The 21,304-nt window shown below is 45.5% G+C and overlaps 1 protein-coding gene across 1 annotated transcript in view; it reads left to right on the top strand.

Annotated features, from left to right (window-relative positions):
• Nucleotides 1-270: 270 nt before the first annotated feature.
• ttll7 (tubulin tyrosine ligase-like family, member 7) overlaps nt 271-21,304 on the top strand; it is a 184,824-nt gene continuing 163,790 nt past the window's right edge. The window contains exons 1-2 of the mRNA XM_041207843.1: nt 271-359; nt 9,719-9,859. Coding sequence (XP_041063777.1) covers nt 332-359; nt 9,719-9,859 — 169 coding nt within the window. The 5' untranslated portion in view covers nt 271-331. The remainder of the gene's footprint in view (nt 360-9,718; nt 9,860-21,304) is intronic.

Below are 21,304 nucleotides of genomic sequence, written 5' to 3'. Positions count from 1 at the left end.
TGGAGGACCTGCTGCTGGTGTGCAGCCCCAGAGACCATGACAAGTGCTCCAGTTGGCAGTGTTGAGCATGTCCTGCATCCCATGACCCGAGCTGAGTTCTTTTGTGTGCAGTGAGTGGAGATGGTGTTGTGCGACACTGATCAGTGCCCTCCTTCTTTCTGACAGAGACTGAGCAGCGTTCTGCCTTCTGCCTGGTGCAATGGATTGACTGAAAGAGAAACACACAATCTCCTGGTGGACCACCTCCCCCCCCCACCCCCCCCACCCCTGCCCAGCGACCCGACTGTCAGGGAGAGAGGATTCAGCCTCTGTCATTACGCTCTGCCACTGAATGATGCCTTCATTCCCGATTGATGGAGGTAAGGGGAAAATTACATGTTTCCTAAAAGCTTCTCGTTTTGTCTGGTATTAAGAGACAGAGCTGTGTTTTATTCATACAGAGGCCTTCCCTTTATTGGTTTTTCTGGGGGCCTGTTTTAGCAGCGAGGGGTATTTTCTGAATCATATAGGGACTTTGTGCATTGTTGCTTTGCTTCTGAAAGGCTGAGTAACTTTAACTGGCATCAAGTAATCGCTGTGCCACTTTCAGGAATGGCTCACTCTCACCACCTTAAAGGCAACGAGGGATGGGCAGTAAATGCTAGCAACGCACACACACCACGAGTGAGTTCAATATGATCAAGGCTGACCTTGGGCTTCAGCTCCACTTCCCTGCCTACTCCTCATGGCCCTTGATTCCCCGAGAGACCCAATGCATGTCCGTCTCATCCTTAAATATACTCAATGCTGGAGCATCCGCAGCCCTCTGGGGTAGAGAATTCCAAAGACTCATGACCCTTTGAGTGAAGAAACCATTTTCTTATCTCAGTCCTGGCTGAGCGGCCCCTTATCCTGAGACTGTGCCCCTGTAACTGTGCTCTCTAGAGTGTGATGGTTTGATGGATCCGAAAAAGAACGAATCAACTGGTAATGTCTGATCTGTCACCTTCCTTGGAAGATGGATGCTTTGTGAGAGATCGTTTGGAAAAATTGCCCCCCCCAGCCACCCCCCCCGCCCCTGCAACCCCCAATCCCCCAATCTAACCCCCCAAACCCCCCCAACCGCATGATGTTGCTCATGGTGCATCAGAGGATACAATGGTGCTTTGCCGCCGCCCAGTGGCTGCAAACTAAAACTACAGCAACGTAGGGTGGACAGCGGGTGTGGTGGGGGCAGGGGCCCTGTTTACATTGGACATTCTCATAATAACCGATTACGCAGCCAATTTCATAGCTCATATACAAAACACATGCAGCAGTAGCGATGAGGAGAAGCCAATTTTGGGTCAGGAAGTGTGAGCAGACCCAAGATCTCTATATATAGATGAAGGTAGTGCATTGTTATTTTTTTGATTCACGGGATGTGGGCGTCGCTGGCTGGGTCAGCATTTATTGCCCATCCCTAGTTGCCCTTGAGAAGGTGGTGGTGAGCTGCCTTCTTGAACCGCTGCAGTCCATGTGGTGTAGGTACACCCACAGTGCTGTTAGGGAGGGAGTTCCAGGATTTTGACCCAGCGACAATGAAGGAACGTTGACATATTTCCAGGTCAGGATGGTGAGTGACTTGGAGGGGAACTTCCAGGTGGTGGCGTTCCCATCTATCTGCTGCCCTTGTCCTTATAGATAGTAGTGGTCGTGGGTTTGGAAGGTGCTGTAGAAGGAGCCTTGGTGAGTTCCTGCAGTGCATCTTGTAGATGGTACACACTGCTGCTACTGTGTGTTGGTGGTGGAGGGAGTGAATGTTTGTGGATGTGGTGCCAGTCAAGTGGGTTGCTTTGTCCTGGATGATGTCAAGTTTCTCGAGTGTTGTGGGAGCTGCACTCATTGAGGCAAGTGGGGAGTATTATATCACACTCATGACTTGTATCTTGTAGATGGTGGACAGGCTTTGGGGGGTCAGGAGGTGAGTTACTCACCGCAGGATTCCTAGCCTCTGACCTGCTCTTATAGCCAGAGTGGCTAGTCCAGTTCAGTTTCTGGTCAATGGTAATCACCAGGATGTTGATAGTGGGGGATTCAGTGATGGTAATGCCATTGAATGTCAAGGGGCAATGGTTGGATTCTCTCTTGTTGGAGATGGTCACTGCCTGGCACTTGTGTGGCACGAATGTTACTTGCCACTTCTCAGCCCAAGCCTGGATATTGTCCAGGTCTTGCTGCATTTGGACATGGACTGCGTCAGTATCTGAGGAGTCAGGAATGGTGCTGAACATTGTGCAATCATCAGTGAACATCCCCACTTCTGACCTTATGATGGAAGGAAGGTCGTTGATGAAGCAGCTGAAGATGGTTGGGCCGAGGACACTACCCTGAGGAACTCCTGCAGTGATGTCCTGGAGCTGAGATGACTGACCTCCAACAACCACAACCTTTGTGCTAGGTATGACTCCAACCAGCGGTGAATTTTCCCCCTGATTCCCATTGACTCCAGTTTTGCTGGGGCTCCTTGATGCCACACTCGGTCAAATGCGGCCTTGATGTCAAGGGGCAGTCACTCTCACCTCATCTCAGGAGTTCAGCTCTTTTGTCCATGTTTGAACCAAAGCTCTTACTCTAGAGTACTTGCTACATAGTAGAAGTCCCAACAGCCTCCGAGTGTTGAATAACCAACCTCAGCAGGAGCAACCAGAAGTACAGGATGAAGGGATGTTGAATAAAGTTGAGATGCTCCCTTGCAGAACTTGAAGATTTGAGATGATGATTGACTCAGTTTTTACAGTCATTTGCGTTGATGCAGTCCATGGAATGATTTTAATGAACCCACAATTCCACATGGCGATCCAAGCTTAATAGAACTAAGATTAGTAGTACAGCATGGAAGGAGGCTATTTGGCCCATCACACCCATACTGGCTCTTTGAAAGAGCAGTCATGCTTAGTCCCTCATCCCCACTTGTGGTTAGTAAATTCCTCATCCTGTCGCACCTGTTCAATTCCCTTTTTAAAGTGATTGATAGAACCAACCTTGACCTCAATGTCAGGTAGAAATTTCCGATTCTCGACCACTCTCAGTACAGTTGGGGTGACCACATTACAGGAAGGATGTGATTGCTCTAGGGAGGGCCCAGAGGAGATTTACAAGGATGTTGCTGGGAATGGAGAATTTTAGCTCTAAGGAAAAGTGGGAGAGCCTGGGGCTGTTTCTTTGGAATGGAGGAGGCTGAGGGGAGATTTAATTGATAAAATTATGAGGGGCATAGATAGAGTGGATAGCAAGGGCCTTGGCAGAGAGGTCAATAACTAGAGGGCATAGATTTATAATAACTGGGAGAAAGATTCAAGGAGAGTTGAGTACCTTTTTCACCCAGAGGTTGGTGGGGGTTTGGAACTCACTCCCTGAAAGGGTAGTAGAGGCAGAAACCCTCATCACATTTAAAAGACACTTGGATATGCACCTGAGGGTTTGAAACCTTCAGGTCTGTGGACCAGGAGCGGTAAACTAGGGTTAAGCTGGATAACTGTTTTTCAGCCAGTATAGACATGATGGGCCAAATGGCCTTTTTTTTTGTGTCTCTAACTCTTTGAGTGGAATAGTTTCTCCTCACCTCCCCTAGATCTCCTGCCGCTGGTTTGAAACCTATGACCTCTGGTTAATGACCCACTCTTCAGTGAGCGGAGGTTTTCTCTGTCCCTGTATCAGTGCTACATGAGCGCTGCCCTGCCATTGACCCACACTTTTTGTGCCTGGTCTCCTGTCCCTCCTGAGCATGTTTACTTGCTGAATCTACAGCCTGAGTCTCTCATCCTGCGTGTGAAAAATTTACTCCTGTAATGTCCCTGCTGTTAAATTCTCTGATGTGAGGTTGGTCTGAGATCGAGGCACTAAGAATGGGAAGCATGTGAGTATATGCAGGTAGAGAATTGGTCTTTAGTTATTGACATCTTAGTGGTAGGAAGGGTAGCAAGCACATAAGTATATTAGTGTGGTACGATAATCCAATCCCAAGCCAATTGGTGAAGTATTAAACTAGACACTAATACTGTCGTTGATAATCGGTTCATTTGCAGAATGAAGCATTACATACATCTGCTTCTTACCCACTGACCAACCCAGTGTCCCAGCGGGGTCTCTTCACACTCTTTTGAGCACCTATGAACTAAGAGTAATTAATCCAATTAACTAATTTAAACAAGTTGACAGCTTCTTTAAAGGACACTAACTAAGGAAAAAGTTTAAAGGAACCTTACCAAATTAAATCAAAACGTCGTTTCAGGGGCCAATGATGGTTGTGGAAGGCCAGTGGACACCATGTGGTCTCTCTCCAAGGACACCCGGCCACAAATGTAGCTGCAGAAGAGGGTCAGGCAGGAGGGCCAGCAGTCTCTCTTTATAAGTGCTTTAAGTACTTATCTAGTCAATGCCCTTCACCGGAATATCTCAACAATATAATTAACATATTATTAACACAGTGGCCTGATGAGTTGGTCCAGAGAGGACCGCTGGTTTGGCGTGACATAAATGTGCCTTCTAGCTGGCGACGCATTCACCTGTGCATCCTCTTCAGGTTGTTCCTGCTGTTCCTTGAATGCAAATAGGAATTTGTATCCCTGTGTGTCTCCAGTGTGGCCACACCAGTTCGCCTATTCTCCTAGGAAGCAAAAGTACAGGCGAACCCCAGGAGAAATAAATTTCCCATCTTGCCTGAAGGGGGAGGCAAGGAAGCAGAATCCATAGAAAAGTACTTGGCAGGAGAAGCAAAAATTTCTCAGGTCTTATGAGGTATCAGTGACTCTGTAAAAGCTGTGTTTTCCCCAGGGCCTAACAATTGCCTTGTAAGTTTTTTTAAAAAATTCTTTCATGGGATGTGGGCGTCGCTGGCAAGGTTGCATTCTACTGTCTGCCCCCCTTCCACAGCTACGTTTGTGGCCGGGTGTCTTTGGAGAGATACCACGCAGTGTCCACTGGCAGGCTTGAGGCCCTCCACGACCAGTGGGCACTATAGTCCATCATCAGCCCCCGAAACGAAATGACATTTTTGATTTAATTTGGAAAGGTTCCTTTAAGCTTTTTCCTTTGTTACAGTGTCCGTTGAACTGACCTGTCTAGGTCGTTTCAGAGGGCACCACATTGCTGTGAGTCTGGAGTCACATGTAGGCCAGACCAGGTAAGGATGGCAGATTTCTATCCCTAAAGGAGATCAGTGAACCAGATGGGTTTTTAGATGATTGTTTCATGGTCACCATTACCGAGGCTAGCTTTATATTCCATATTTATTAATTGAATTCAAATTCCACCAGCTGACACTTTGGGATTTGAACCCAGGCCCCCAGCATTAGCCTGGGTTCCTGGATTACTGAGATAAAAGCAAAATACTGCGGATGCTGGAAATCTGAAATAAAACAAAAATAGCTGGAAAAACTCAGCAGGTCTGACAGCATCTGCGGAGAGGAACACAGTTGATGTTTTGAGTCTGTATGACTCTTCAACAAAAGACCATAAGACATAGGAGCAGAAATCAGGCCATTCGGCCAATCAGAAAAAAGGAAATATAGAAATGAGGTGAAATATAAGCTGGTTGAAGGGGGTGGGACAGGTAGAGCTGGATAGGGGGTCAGTGATAGGTGGAGGCAAAGAAGAGATTGCCAAAGATGTCATGGACCAAAGGACAAAGGGGTGTTGACGGTGGTGATATTCCTTAGCTAATTTGTCCTTTGGTCTATGACATATTTGGCAATCTCTTCTTTGCCTCCACCTATCACTGGCCCCCTATCCAGCTCTACCTGTCCCACCCCCTTCAATCAGCTTATATTTCACCTCAATTGTATATTTCCTTAGTTCTGTTGAAGAGTCATACGGACTCGAAATGTTAACTGTATTCCTCTCCACAGATGCTGTCAGACCTGCTGAGTTTTTCCAGCCATCTTTGTTTTAGTCCCTGGATTACTAGCCCAGTGACATTGCCAATGCAAATTGTTCAAAATCCTGAAACCCCCTTCCTAACAGCGCTGTGGATGTACCTATACCACATGGACTGCAGCGGTTCAAGAAGGTAGCTCATCACCACCTTCTCAAGGGCAATTAGGGATGGGCAATAAATGCTGGGCCCAGCCAGCGAAGCCCACATCCCATGAGTGAATAAAAGAAAAACACCACCATCTCCCCACCAGCAATTGCCTTCTACATGAGCCCAAAACTAAATGACTGTAAACCAGACAGGGAGTGGTGAAAATTGGGACATGCTACATCAGCCCTGTCTGAATGCCGCCTTCAAATGAACCAATTACGCTGGAGGATTGGATGGAGACCCAGATCCAGGATGACTGATTGGGGTCATCGGTAGGAAATCTAGGCCGTGGTGTCTTCATCCTTTCTATGTTCTGCATTCAGTCTGGGCAAAAGACTGCCCAGTCATATGGACATGAAAACCTGTGAAATGGTGAGGTTATTACTTTAATGAGATTGTTTGTTTGTTTTTTTTTTAAAAATTACTTATCAGGGCCAAAAAGACCTGTCTCTGGGGAAATCATATTGCCACAATTTCTTTACAAGAAATGAAGGATGAAGACTCAGGTTTTCACCAGCTGTGTGCGTTTCTCCATTGCTACAATCATGGAGCGCTAGAGAGGTTGCACCATCCTTAACTGGGTTGCAAAGTGAACGTGAGAAACACAACATGCATTGGCTCCTTTCACCACACCCCCCAGTTACCAAAGCGAAAAGGCTGTTATGCCAGTTGGCCGGCTGGTAAACGTCGGTGGAATTTCTCTGTGATGAAGACTGTAGCCCATTTACAATCAATCAGTCAGCAGCTTTGTAAAAGTTAGGGACAAATGAAATTCACAGCATTATGCTAACATAATTTTTAACGAATACCGTGCTGGATTATGTGCACTAGCCCTCATGTGTCTGTGAACTCTCATTCTGAGCATCTGGTAAAAGCCACTTCCAAAGGTGTGGCCAAGCACGGAAAATCCATCACGTGTGTCCCAAACCCTCTCCCTGGAGAGGAATCCAGACTGGTTTCACTGCCACAGGATTGAGGTTAAACTGTTTAATTTCCTATTGTACTGTTGACATCAGGAGTCCGCATCCCATACATGTTACTCCTTCAGAACACCTTACTGATTGATCTAATTCCTGGATGTCCTCGTTCATTAGCCACTGAAAGCTGGTGCAGCAAGCGATTAGGGAAGCAAATGGTATTTTGGCCTTTATAACAAGAGGATTTGAGTTCAGGAGTAAAGACGTCTTGCTGCAATCATGTAGAGCCTTGGAGACACTGCACCTGCAGTATTGTGTACAGTTTTGGTTTCCTTATCTAAGGAAGGATATACTTGCCGTGGAGTGAGTGCAGCAGAGGTTCACTAGACTGATTCCTGAGATGGCAGGATTGTCCTATGAGGAGACTTGGCCTGTATTCTCTAGAGTTTAGAAGAATGAGGGGCGACCTCTTTGAAACATACAAAATTCTTACTGGACCTGACAAGGTAGAATCAGGAAGGATGTTTCCCTTGGCTGGGGCGTCTGGAACCAGGGGACACAGTCTCAGAATAAGAGGTAGGCCATTTAGGACTGAGATGAGTTTCCTCACTCAGAGGATGATGAATCTTTGGAATTCTCTACCTCCCAGAGGGCTGTGGAGGCTCAATCATTGAGAGTGTTCAAAACTGAGATCGATAGATATGTTAACTTCAATCTTGAGAGATGATTCTTTCTTTTACAAGATGGAAGGACCTGGCGGGATCTGAATGCTAACCTGGGACTTTTTAAAAAGGTCATAAGTTCACCTTGGAACTGTCAACAAGTCGGCCCCTTCCAAGAAACCACCTGACCTGTACGGTACTTGAGAATGAGTTGTTTGTGTTGAACTGCAAAGCACTTTAATTAATGAAGCTGGGAGTCGAAAAAGGTAATTACATGGGAGAGAGGGAAATAAAAACTTAAGTTGTGAACCTGCTTGTTTTGAAGGCAGTCTTGTGGGAGAACAAGCTGAGGAAAGTAAGCTCCCTTTCCCTACCTTGTCTGAAGTTGTGTGTGGGGCTATCTACCTGTAGCCAAAGAACCCTCATCTGAGTGGAACCAGTCTGCATTCGGACCTGCAAAGCTGAGGTCAGTTGGTAAGAACTTCCAGGCATCCACCAGGACCAGCAGCCTGTCTGCATGTGAGAGAACTCTAGATCGACAGCATCGACACCTGGCGGACTTTATCCTTTATTTTATAATGCCCATCCTCCAAAGCCCATCTGCAGAGAGACACTATCTGTTTGTCCTTTGTGTGTCTGCGTGTGTGTCTGTGTGTGTGCGCTGGGCGAATTCTTTAGGAAGAGATGGATAGTTATACTTCCTGATTACAATTGTGTGTTAACCAGTATTTGCAACTTGTTAAAAGAAGTTTTATTTTAAAATGAATTAATCATTCTGAGTTTTTTTTGAAAGAAGCCTGGTCAAAGTCTCCTTCTGGGTACTACAGGTATAGGTAAACAATTGACCATTTTGGTGAGAAAATTAAACATTTAAATTAATGGTGCGGCCTGCGGAGTTTAAGTGGGGCTTAATAATTCCTGCCCTCCTCCCATCCCGGTTATAACACATATTAGAAACATCAAGGGATATGGGGATAGGAGGGGAAAATGGTATTGAGGCAGAAGGTCAATTTCAACATAAAAACATAAGAAATAAGAACAGGAGTAAATCATTCGGCTCTTTAAACCCACTCCGCCATTCAATACAATCATGGCTGATCCTGAACTTCAGCTCCCCTTCCCCGCTTGCTATCCCTTAATTTCCTGAGAGACCAATAATCTGTCCATCTCAACCTTGAATGCATTCAATAATGAAGCAACCACAACCTTCTGGGGTAGAGAATTCCCAAGGTTCACAACCCTTTGATTGAAGTAATTTCTCCTCATCTCAGTTCTAAATGACTGACCTCTTACCCTGAGATTGTGTCCCCGTGTCTTAGATTACCCGACTCGTGAAAACAAGGTCTCTGTTTCCACCCTGTCAAGCCTCTACAGAATCTTCTATGTATTTTTCAGTGAGATCACCTCTCATTCTCCTAAACTCCAGAGAATGTAAGTCCAGTTTACTTAGCCTCTCATCATGGTGCAACCCCCTCATCACATGGAACAATTTAGGGAACCTGTGCTGTACTGTCTCCAGCACCAGTATAGTCTTTCTTAAATGTGGAAATCAAAACTGCACACAGTATTCCAGGTTGGTCTCACCAAAATACTGTCTGGTTGTAGCAAGGACTAGAATTTCGCCTCCCCCACCACCACCCCCTCAACCATCAGAAGGAGAAATTGGTCCTCTTGCCTCACCAGGATGTGTGAGTGGTCTGAAGGAAAGAAAGCAGTAAAGCATTGAAATGACCGGTACTGGTCTGAACTGGTCCTGTGTACCTTAAAATGGAACTCCAGCTCAGACCAGGACCAATCATTTCCAAGTTTTACTGCATCTTTTCCTTCATCCTGGTGAGACGAGAGGACCAATTTTGCAATCTTGTCCCATCAGTTCCGCTGCTTTGGCCACTGGTTTCAATGTCTAAAGTTGAACAGGTGCTAATTTCCAGACCGGTTAATTCTAATGTCCTTTTCGGAATTGGAGGGGAGGGCAGAGGCTCCACATTGACACGTTAGCAATTTTCAAACTGGGTGAAATAGAGTGCGGAAACCTCCCTATCTCGCCCCCTCAGTATCCCGAAACCCCTGTATATGTACATTTTCTTTTCTTTTAGATGTTCAAGGAACATCCAGTCTGACACTGAAGGGCGGGCTGCCATTTAAAAACACCGGAGTTGGGAAAAGAAACATTAGAATGAAGAAAAAGAAGAAAGGAGCTATCACAGCAAATTTCGCTGGCACTAAATATCAGATCGGTAAGAAAAATGTTATATATTTATGTACTTATATATTTGTGTTATGGTGAAGCAGGGAAAATGTTTTCAAACAGTCACTTGGTAGAACCTGAATATTGCTGATGAGTGAGACATTTTGCTGAAGCTTTTTGTCTTGCCCTCATCAGGACAAATGCAGGAATGCTAAATTTCAAAGGATCACAATTTATACTGCAAGGGAAAAGCATGCTGATTGGTTAGCAAGTCAACTCTGGCTGAGGCATTGTCATGGCGAAATCAACAGGAAACTATTGGCTTCCCAAGTTCCCGGGCAATTCAAAAAAAGGCAGAAGGCTTGAACATATTTCTTTTGTTTACAGAGAACGGGTCACTGGGTATGAATTGATGTTGGTTCTAGCAAGTGTAAATGAGCCACATTTAAATTGCTTGTTAGTGTAGTTATAGCACACTCAGAATTGTTCAGCAAGTGCTGCCCAATTGTGGAATCGCATCCAACAGTGGATGTTTTGTTTTGGGTTTTGCGAGTGTGGAATGGTTGAGTACGGTCTGTACTCGATCTATTATGAACAACCGAAGGAACGTGCCGTTTGATTCGATCAGCCAGTCGCTGGGACGTGCACCCCACACGTCTGTCATTGCACCAGCACTGACATTCAGTGAATGCATGACATGACATCAGAACTATTCTTTCTCGATTCACTGGAATCAGTAAGGTTATTATAGATTCACACAATCACCCAGCACAGAAATAGGCCATTCAACCCATCATACCTGTGCTGGCTCTTTGGAAGATCCATCCAATAAGTCTCACTCCAGCTGCCCTTTTGCCTTAAGCTGGCATGTTTGTCCTTTTCAAGTATCTATCCCCTTTTGAAGGTTACTATTGAGTCTACTTCTGCCTTTTCAAGATAGTAACAACTCTGTGCCGAAAAATATTCTCCTCATTTACCCCAGTTACCTCAGTCTGTGTTCCTTGGTCACTGACCCTCCTGCTCGTGGAAACAGTTTCTCCCATCTATTCTATCAAACCTTTCATAATGTTGAACACCTCGATTAAATCTCCCCTTAACCTTCTCTTCTCTGAGGAGAACAATCGCAGCTTCTCCAGTCTCTGCCAGTAACTGAAGTCCCTCAACCCTGGTACCATTCTGGCAAACTCCCCCATACAGCCTCCAAGGCCTTGACATTCTTCCTAAAGTGTGGTCCCCACAATTGGACCCAGCACTGCAGGTGAAGCCTGATCCATCTTTCCCAATTTTACTAATTGCTCCACCACTGTCGGTCGTGCCTTCAGTTGCCTCGGCTCCAAGCTCTGGAATTCCCTCCCTAAACCTCCCCATCTCTCTTCCCTCCTTTAGGACACTTCTTCAACCTACCTCTTTGACCAAGCATTTGGTCATTTGACCTCATATCTCCTTATGCGGCACGGAGTTACATTTTATAATGCTCCTGTCAAACCTTGGGACGTTTTGTTATGTTATGGGCGCTTCATCAATATAAGTTGTTGTTGTTGTTATCAAAGGTTTGGCAAATTCCATGGCTTTTGTGCTTTCTGCCTCCATTAATAAAGTCAAAGACCTGAATGTTTTTTCAACAGCTTTCTCAACCTGTCCTGTCACCTTCAAAGATTTGTGTACACCCACCCGCTCTCTGCATTTTTGTTCCTTCACCAGCCCCACCTCCTCTAAACTTCTGCCCAGCTAGTGAAACTTTATTGGCCAGCAAGTGAACGTGCCTGGCAGGGCCTGAGCTTTCTCGCGGTCACTCCTGTGCCCTGCTGTGTAACCAGGGCATCTGGCTGACCTCCAGTTGTTCCCTGTGACCCACAGCTCTCAACCCCTGATAAGTAACTTCAAAGGAGTTGAGCTCACTTCCGACAGTTAAATAGATATCCCACGTCGGGGCTGGAATGCCTGAAGCGTTTGGAGGAGATTGTGGAAGGGGATTTTGGCTTTAAAATATGGGACGGGGGGAGGGGGGAGATAGTTCAGGAGGGTGCCCAAAAGGCCTTATGCGCCTCCTCTGGCATCTGTTGGGCACCTTGCTTGTGCCAAACCATTTCCCAGTACACACTGGGCAACCACGTGCAGCCTTTTAGAGGACCACAGTGATTGACAGATGCTGTTTGATGCATCGGAGAAAACAATTCCTGTGTTTTTTTTTCCCCAGAAGTATTCCTTTTTCATAGAATTTATAAAAGTACATTACATACCCTTTCAAAGTTGACATAACAGAAGATGCAAAAGCAAATCAGTTTCTTCCAATGCTCTAGGGGCAGAAATTCCACTCCCCCCCCCCAGGGGGACGGACAGGGGTTGGGCGCGAATAAGGCGTTATTCCTTACATTTAAAACAAACACCCCCAGGAGTTTTAGGCAGCTTCCAGCTCCTTGGTATACCACAGCTGGAAGGCCTGAGACAGTGGCCTTTCCCCACTGTAGCTCTGCAGTGGCTGCCCAAGGTTTAAAGTCCTGGTTGGGACTTAACTTGGGCAGAGTAGAGTGTGTGCTTTACTCTGCACCTCGTCAAGGTTAAACCCCAACCTGCTTTACAGTGACAATGGATGATGGAACTGGGGAACATTTCAGTTGCCCTTCTGCAGGTCTAGACCTGTACTGTCGGCCCTGCCTGCGCCACACCATAAACAGGTGAAATCAGTCCCTCAGGTTTGTACTCTCCTAACTATCAGACCTCGATATCAGGTCCTTGGTACTGGCACAGGCACCAAAGGTAACCCTAGCGCCTTACTAAACCTCACAATGTCCCAAAGCACTTCCGAGTTAATGAATTGCGCTCGAAGTGTAGTCACTGTTGTGATATGGGGAATCTGGCAGGTAATTTACACACAACAAGATCCGACAAAAAAGCAAACGGAAAGATAATGTGTTTTCATGCTATTCATCGAGGAATAAAATATTAACCAGCAGATCAGGGAGAATTTGCCCACTCTTCAGTCAAAGTAATGCTTTGGGATGTTTTATGTCCACCTGACAGGGCAGACATGACCTCCGTTTAATGTCTCATGTGAAAGATGGCACTTTTCTCAGTACTGCACTGGGAGTGACAGCCCTAGATTTTGTTCTTAAGTCCCTGGAGTGGGACTGTGAACCCACAACCTTCTGACTCATAGGCGATACTGTGCTATACCCCAAAGCCTGTCCACCATCTACTAGGCACAAGTCAGGAGTGTGATGGAATACTCTCCACTTGCCTGGATGAGTGCGGCTCCCACAACACTCAAGATGCTTGACACCGTCCAGGACAATGCAGCCCACTTGATTGGCACCCTATCCACAAACATTCACTCCCTCCACCACTGACGCACAGTAGCAGCAGTGTGTACCATCTACAAGATACACTTGCAGGAATTCACCAAGGCTCCTTAGACAGCACCTTCCAAACCCACGACCACCACCATCTAGAGGGACAAGGGCAGCGGATAGATGGGAACACCACCACCTGGAAGTTCCCCTCCAAGTCACTCAACATCCTGACTTGGAAATATATCAGCTGTTCCTTCACTGTCACTGGGTCAAAATCCTGGAACTCCCTTCCTAACAGCACTGTGGGTGTACCTACACCACATGGACTGCAGCGGTTCAAGAAGGCAGCTCACCACCACCTTCTCAAGGGCAATTAGGGATGGGCAATAAATGCTGGCCCAGCCAGCGAAGCCCATATCCCGTGAATGAATAAAAAAAACCACCTGAGACGCGGCTGACAGATTAGCACTTAGAGAATTTCTCCTGAGACTGGAGTGAAAGAAAATTGTCAAGCATTTCCTTTTGTATGTGAAAGCATAAAAGTAACGGAAGTGTATGCTGTTATGACCAGGTTAATGGGTGAACTGACTCCTCTCTATCCCACACCTGAGTTGGCTATAACAGAGTTTGAATTTAAAAGGGAGCTGATACTGCCAACGATATGTATATTTAACTGTGTATAAATCAGTGCAAGAAATAAGCCAGCCCGGTTCCTTAAGTTAACAAATAAAGAGTCAGTTTTATTGCTAAAAATCACTCAGGAAAAGATGTAGAAATTATTAACAAAACAGTTTAAAATATACAAATACGTCCAACTATCCACTAATGCAAGAACAACACACACACAATACACATCACCCCCCACCCCCCACCCACTCCGAGCATTAAAAAAAGAAATAATACTCTGCAGAGTACCAGAGTACCAGATTTAAAACTTGGCCAAGTAATAAACAAAGTCAGAAAAAATATTCCCGGAGCGTTCTGGATGCTTGTTCATAGCTGAAGGGACCTGATCCACAATAGCTGCTGGTTCTTGGGCGTTTCTCACCGTAGGCAGTGTAGTTGATTTGTAATTCTCCTTTACGAGCCCTTGGTTTGCAGCAATTAGGTCTTCTGGTGGGTTTTTCAACTCACAAACAGCTCAGCTTTGATGGGAGAGATTTCAGGAGAAAGGGTAAGGTTGTAGTCCCTGTGGCAGTCTCTCTCTGACAATCTAAAATTATACCTAAGAGCTGGATCACATGACCTCTCTGAGAACTCCATAAACACACTATCCATAAAAGCAAATGCAACACAGTAGCTGCTGGAAGCCAGTGTCCTTTACTTAGGAAAAGTGCTCTTTTCAAAAGAGTTCACTACATATTTATGCCTGCCAATGACATTATAGGTTATTTAAATAACACATCTTCATAACTATGTACAGAGAACAGCTTTGTTAAATGGATCCCAAGACAATTGGTGAAGTAGGAAACTAGACACTAATACTTTTCTTGATTATAGGTTTATTTGCAGAATGAAGCATTAGGTATATATGTTTTCTACCTACCAACCCAGTGTCCCAGCAGTCTCTCTTCATACTCTTTTGAGTACAAGAATAAACAGGCAGGCAAATTAACAAATCAAATTAAAGTGATAAGTCCCCTTAAAGGGGCACTGTAACAGAACAAAACTCCAAAGAAAACTTATCTAACTATACCATCATGTGGTTTGGGGGGCTGAGTCTCCCTTTATAAATGCTCTAACTGCTTAATTAAACAATGCCCTACACCGGGTCTATTGTAACAATATAATTAACTTACCACTAACCAGCTTCTTCTTAGAGAACCAGTCCAAGATTGCTCACTACAAACTGAAACTGAGGTTGGATTTGATTAGCCAAGAGTCAGGAAATTGGGAGCATTTCTTTTAACCTTGTGAAATATGGTTTTCATTGTGTGATAACAGTGGGGAATGCTCGTGCTGGGGATTGGAGTCTTTGTCTGCCTAGGGTTCCAATCGAGCGCTCCTGCTACAGAACATGATTACATGCAGAGTGAAGATTCCTTTTCCCCGGCAGTGTCGCTGAGCCCCGATCTTGGAACCGCACACCCCTACCATTCCCCTTGCGTCCCAGGAGCTGCACTTCATGGGGAGTCTCGAGCCAAAGGGAGACTGCTGTCCTGCCTGGAAGGAGACTGACACAGGCCAAACTCCTCCTCCGTAAAACCCTTGCAATCATTTGCTATCTTAGAGGCATGTAGTCATTTATGGCACAGAAGGAGGCCATTTGGCCCATCGAGTCCATGCTAGCACTCTGGCGAGCAATCCAGTCAGTCTCATCTCCCACTGCACCCCCATAACTCGGCAAGTTTGTTTCACTCAAGTGACCATCCAACTTCCTGGTGAAATTATTGATTGTCTCCACTTCCATCATCCTCCTAGGCAGCGAGTTCCAGGTCATCATCACTCACTGTGTAAAAATGTCCTTCCTCACGTTCCCTCTGCACCTCTTTCCCAAAATCTTAGACCTGTATCCCCTTGTCCTTGTAACACCATGTAGTGAGCAGTGCTTTACTTTGTCTACCTTACCTAAACCTACACCAATGGAGATGATACGAATCGGTGGTCACAAAAGGCAGCAAATATAGGGACTACAGAATTATTCAAAGGGAAAAGATCAAAAGTGAAAAGGGGGGAACAAAAGTCAAATGAATGTCCTAGTGCTCTTGTAGGCAGTGTCTTCAATAATTGCCAATATTACTGAAAAGAAGGGATTCCTAAGGCAGCAACATAGTTAATCTAATAGAGGAAAGCACAGAAAAAGCTGGAGATGCTCGGTTGAACAGGCAGCCCTTGGGGGAGAGAGAAACAGAGTTAACATTAATGTCAATGACCATTCATCCACCTAAAACGTTAACTCTGTCTCTCTCCCTCTCTCTATCTATACACGTGCTGCCTGACCTGCTGAGCATTGCCAGAACTTTTTGTTTTTATTTCGGATTACACAGAACTGTAGAAGGCTTTGCAATCTAATAGACCATCTGGATGAATGTGTCACTAGCCCCCACCACCCCGCCCCCCCCCACCCATTGCCAGAGGTGAAAGATCAGCTATTGTTTCATCCAAAACAAAAACACAAAACGCTGGAAAAACTCAGCGGGTCTGACAGCCTCTGTGCAGAGAGAGAAAAACAAAGTGGATCTTGTTCTCTGCCCCCTTACCTATGGTAAGGTAACAAAACCATTTCTTCGTATGGACCCTTCTTCAAACCGTCATACGGACTCGAAACGTTAGCTTTGTTTTTTCTCTCTGCACAGAGGCTGTCAGACCCGCTGAGTTTTTCCAGCATTTTCTGTCTTTGTTTTGGATTTCCAGCATCCTCCGTGTTTTGCTTTTACCTTATTGTTTCACCCAGTATTGAATCGGTTTCTCATAACACCAAATGCCATCGCTAGCTGTACAGGTTGCCTAGCAACCGATTTCCACACGTGTAGAGAGCTTTTGCCTCTGTTTTTTCTTTACTTCTGAATTTCGGGAGTGGAGAGCAGTGGTCCCAGCTGGTCTTGTACATCCATCCTGCCCTCATGGTGCAGTTTGTATGTAATCATGCGCAGTGAAACTGTTCAATAACCGGTCACTCATTCAGTCACAAAGTGTGTGGCTATTGTCAGTGTAATTGGATGCATTCATTAGTCGCTTGCGAAACCCTTACATAATCCCTTTGGAGCTGTGGGAAGGCCACTAATCGTCGTTGTGATCCAATAACCGAGCACGGAGGCTTATGAGTGGGCTAACCGGTTATCCAATCACACAGCTGCCCTGACTGCGCCCCCTTTGGACATTGTGTGCAGTGGCACGCTCCATTGCTGTCTACAAAGTATCAGGATTTTATTACGGATTTAAAATTATCAGCACAGATACACTGAAAACAAAAGATGAGACTTCCGGAGGCAGAAGGGCCGAGAACCAAAGGACATCGATTTAGTCAGTGGCAAAAAAGAAACCCGATGGTGACATGAGGGAACTTCTATTTGTGGTTAGGATCTGGAAGGCACTACTTAAGAGTGTGGTCGGAGGCAGCTTCAGTCATGGCTTTTGGAAGAAAATTGGATATGCCCCTGAACAGAGATAGTTGCAGGTTTGAGGGGAAAGGGCTGGGGAGTGGGACGAGCTGATTTGCTCTTGCAGAGAGCTGGCAAGGACATGATGGGCTGAATGGCCTCCTGTGTTGTACCATTCTATGGTGGGTCACTTCAGTTAACATAAATCGATTGGAGAAGATGGGACTGTTTTCCTTGGAGAAGAGAAGGTCCAGGGGCTATTTGATAGAGGTGTTCAAAATCATGAGAGGTCTGGACTCAGTAGATAAGGAGAAACTGTCCCCATTGGTGGAATGCTCGAGAATAAGAGAGGGCACAGGTTTAATGTAATTGGCAAAAGAAACAATGGCGACATGAGGAAAACCTTTTCCACACAGCGAGCGGTTAGGACCTGGAATGCACAGCCTGAGTGTGTGGTAGAGGCAGGTTCAATCGAGGCATTCAAGATGGAATTGAATTATCATCTGAAAAGCAAGAGTGTGCTGGGTTATGGGACAAGAAAGGGGATGGCACTAGACAAGTTGCTCATTCAGATAGTCAGTGCAGAGACGACAGGTCCAATGGCGTCCATCTGTTCTGTAACCATTCTAAGATTCTATGATTTATGTGGTGCCTTTCACAGCCTCAGGACATCCTCTGTACTTTTGAGGAGTAGTCACTGTTCTAAAGCAGAAAACACAACAATCAATTTGTTTAAGCGAACTGCTATAAAAAAGCAAGGCTATCGATAACCTGTGGAGAGAAAGACAGAGTTAATGTTTCGAGTCCGTATGACTCTTCAGAATTCTGAAGAAGGGTCATACAGACTTGAAACGTTAACTCTGTCTTTCTCGCCACAGATGCTGTCAGACCTGCTGAGTTTTTCCAGCACTTTTTGTTTCTGTTTCTGATTTCCAGCGTCCGCAGTATTTTGCCTTTATTGATGACCTGTTTCGTTTTAGTGATGTTGATTGAGGGATAAAGTTAAATCGATTCACTCCCTGAAAATGTTAGCACAGTGATGGTTCCTCGGGTGCTGAATGGCCTCCTACGCTACCTTGATAACCGGGAGGCAGTGCGCATGCCCAGTCAGCTGTAGCTCAATGGGTAGCACTCTCGTCTCTGACTCTCAACATGGTGGGCTTGAGCCCCACTCCAGAGACCTGGGCGCACAGGTCCAGGCTGATACTCCAGTGCACTGCTGAGGGAGTGCTGTGCTGCCAAAAGTGCTGTTTTTTTGGGTGAGGCATTAAACTGAGGCCCTGTCTGCCCATTTAGGTGGATGTAAAAGATCCCGTGGCACTATTTCAAAGGAGAGTAACGCAGGTTCTCTCTGGTGTCCTGACCAGTCTCTCTTGCTCAATCAACACCACAAAAGCTACCTGGACAATTACATTGCTGTTTGTGGGATCTTGCTGTGCACAGATTGGCTGCTATGTTTCCTACACCATAGCAGTGATGATGCTTAAGATGTACTTAATTTTTTATGAAGCTCCTTGGGATGTCTGGAGGGTGTGAAAGGTGCTACATAAATGCAAATGTTTCCTTCCACTTTGGAATCTGCCATCTGCTGTATGGATAAGTTGGTTTCAGTGTTGTTGGGAGAAGAATCTTGGACTCTCAAAGATAGCCTTTTTTAAAAAGAAATAGTTTTGTTACCTTACCATAGGTAAGGGGGCAGAGAATAAGTTCCACAATGATTGGGGGGGGGGGTACATCTTGAATGTCACCTCTGTTGGCCATTGGACTATCCGGCAGCAAGGGGCAAGCGTGAACTGTGGCCAAAGTGATAAATATCTGTTGCCCCCTTGCATAAAGATGACTTGCCATTGACTCTGCCAATTCTGATGGGGCATGTGTTGCAGTCGAGGGGGATGGCAGAGTTATGGCTGGGATCCAGGGCCTGTGGATATTTGCCTGTCCTTCCCCCCACCCTGTCCTTCCCCCCGCCATTTCCCAAAGTAGTTTAACAAAGGCTGTGTTTATTTGTGCGGCAACACTAGGGGGAGCATTTCCTACACATTTGGGGTGTCCGTCTCAGTGTGTCAGCTGCTGTATTACAACGAACAAGTTGGCTTGACGCAGACTAACATTATTGTTCAGTCCTTAACCAATTGCAACTTTTTATATCCACTTAACATATCATTTATCAACTATTCCGCCTGTAAAACATATTTCTGACGATTCAGTGAATGATGAAGTTCGGTTAGGAAATTTTAGTAAATGAGATTCCTAACTTTCAGTGAACTCCCAGACTGTGGAGAACTAATCGTATTTCACCCCACCCCCACCCAAAAAAGCAATCAAAAAGTATCTTGAATAAAATACTTGATTAGAGATGCATTATCTCATGTAGGATTCAAAGCAATATCCCTGGGATTAAGAGCCTGATTATTGTCCAACTAAGCTATCTGTGCTGTGAGGGGCTCCCTGCACAAAGCCTTGACACGCTGGAGGGAAAGTAGCATTTATATAAACTCATTTATTTTGTTTATTTTCATGGTCTGATTTATTATGTATTGTGGCAAGTTAATTGGTGTTCCATGTTGGGGGTGGGTGTTGATCGCTCCGTAGATGTAGCTGTTTCTCTACCTTGATATTGTTGGCAATGGATTTATTATTGAAGATCTGCAATCAGAACACCAACTGTCATTCAATAGTGATGTAAATAGATAGCTTGTGACAAAACTGGATTTCGCACAGTAATGATATAGTAAAATCCCCTTTTGCCACCAGCATCAGGAACAGTTGCATGTGCATCAGCTGCAGCAGCGTGGGTTGAGTGCTCAACTCTCCCAGTCGGCGCTAGGAGTTACAGTGTATGTACAGTGTACAAACGCAAAAGGGAGTCCCTGAACCAGATATTGTCTATTGTATCCTTAGCTCTCCTGAAAGCCATTGACCACTTGCTGGGGAACAGTTGCAAATGTCTTCCTTCACCCAAATACCCTGCTGAATAAATGTTCAAACCTGAATTTTTATCAGCTGCTTCAGTATTGTAGAGGCACAGCGCAGCAATCGGCATTGGGAGCCCTGGCTGATTTCCTGCTATCTAACTTGAGAACAACAGAGGTCTAATCTAGCAGCCTTTACTGCTATGTAAACAGAGGTGGATTGACCAACCCAGCACAAGTCATGCATTCAACTCAGGAAATCTTTTGGTCTGTACTGCCCAGCTTCTTATCTCTTTAACAGGCTGAGCTATTGGGTGTAGGTGTATAATAAACACCCTGTATCATATGTACCTCTTTCTCTACCTGTAAGGCACTCGTTAAAACCTAGGAGAAAGCAAAAAAAAAACTGCGGATGCTGGAAATCTGAAATAAAAACTGAAAATGTTAGAAAAACTCAACAGGTCTGACAGCATCTGTGGAGAGAGAAACAGGGTTAAAGTTTCGAGCCCTTATGACTCTTTAGAGGTGAAGCTAACAAGCTCTGAGCTCATTAAAACCTACTTCTTTGACCAAGCTTTTGGTTGCCATTTTATATTTATTCCTGGGATGTGGATGTCATTGGCTAGGCCAGCTATTGTTGCCTATCCCCAGTTGGTCTTGTGAAGGTGCTGGTGAGCTGCCTGCTTGAACAGTCCATTGTGGTGTAGGTGCACCCACTGTGCTGTTAGGGAGAGAGTTCCAACATTTAAACACAGTGACAATGAAGGAACAGCAATATATTTCCAAGTCAGGATGGTAAATGGTTTGGAGGGGAACTTGCAGGTGGCGGTGTTTCCATGGGTCTGCTGCCCTTGTCCTTCTAGGTGGGAGTGGTCATGGGTTTGGAAGATGCTGTCGAAGGGGCTTTGGGAAGTTGTTGTAGTGCATCTTATAGATGGTACACACTGCTGCTGCTGTGCGTCGGTGATGGAGGGCGTGAATGCTCAGGTGGTGGATGGGGTGCCGATAAAGCGGCTGCTTTGTCCACGCAAACCCAAACTGTCCAATTACTGCCCCCATCACGTTTGGAGGAGCACAGAAGTTTTGGAGAGTTGTATGGCTGGAGGAGGTTGCGGAGATTGGGAGTGGGGGGAGGAAGTCGGGGAGAGATTTGATCAGACAGATGGGAATTTGAATTTAGCTGTGTCACTGGTTTGGAAGACAGTGTGGGTCAACGAGCATGGTGGGGGGAATGGGGATCAAAATATATGCC

The sequence above is a fragment of the Carcharodon carcharias genome, chromosome 16 (genome assembly GCF_017639515.1).
Source record: "Carcharodon carcharias isolate sCarCar2 chromosome 16, sCarCar2.pri, whole genome shotgun sequence".
Taxonomy (NCBI): Eukaryota; Metazoa; Chordata; class Chondrichthyes; order Lamniformes; family Lamnidae; genus Carcharodon; species Carcharodon carcharias.
This window is presented reverse-complemented; position numbering and strand designations above follow the sequence as displayed.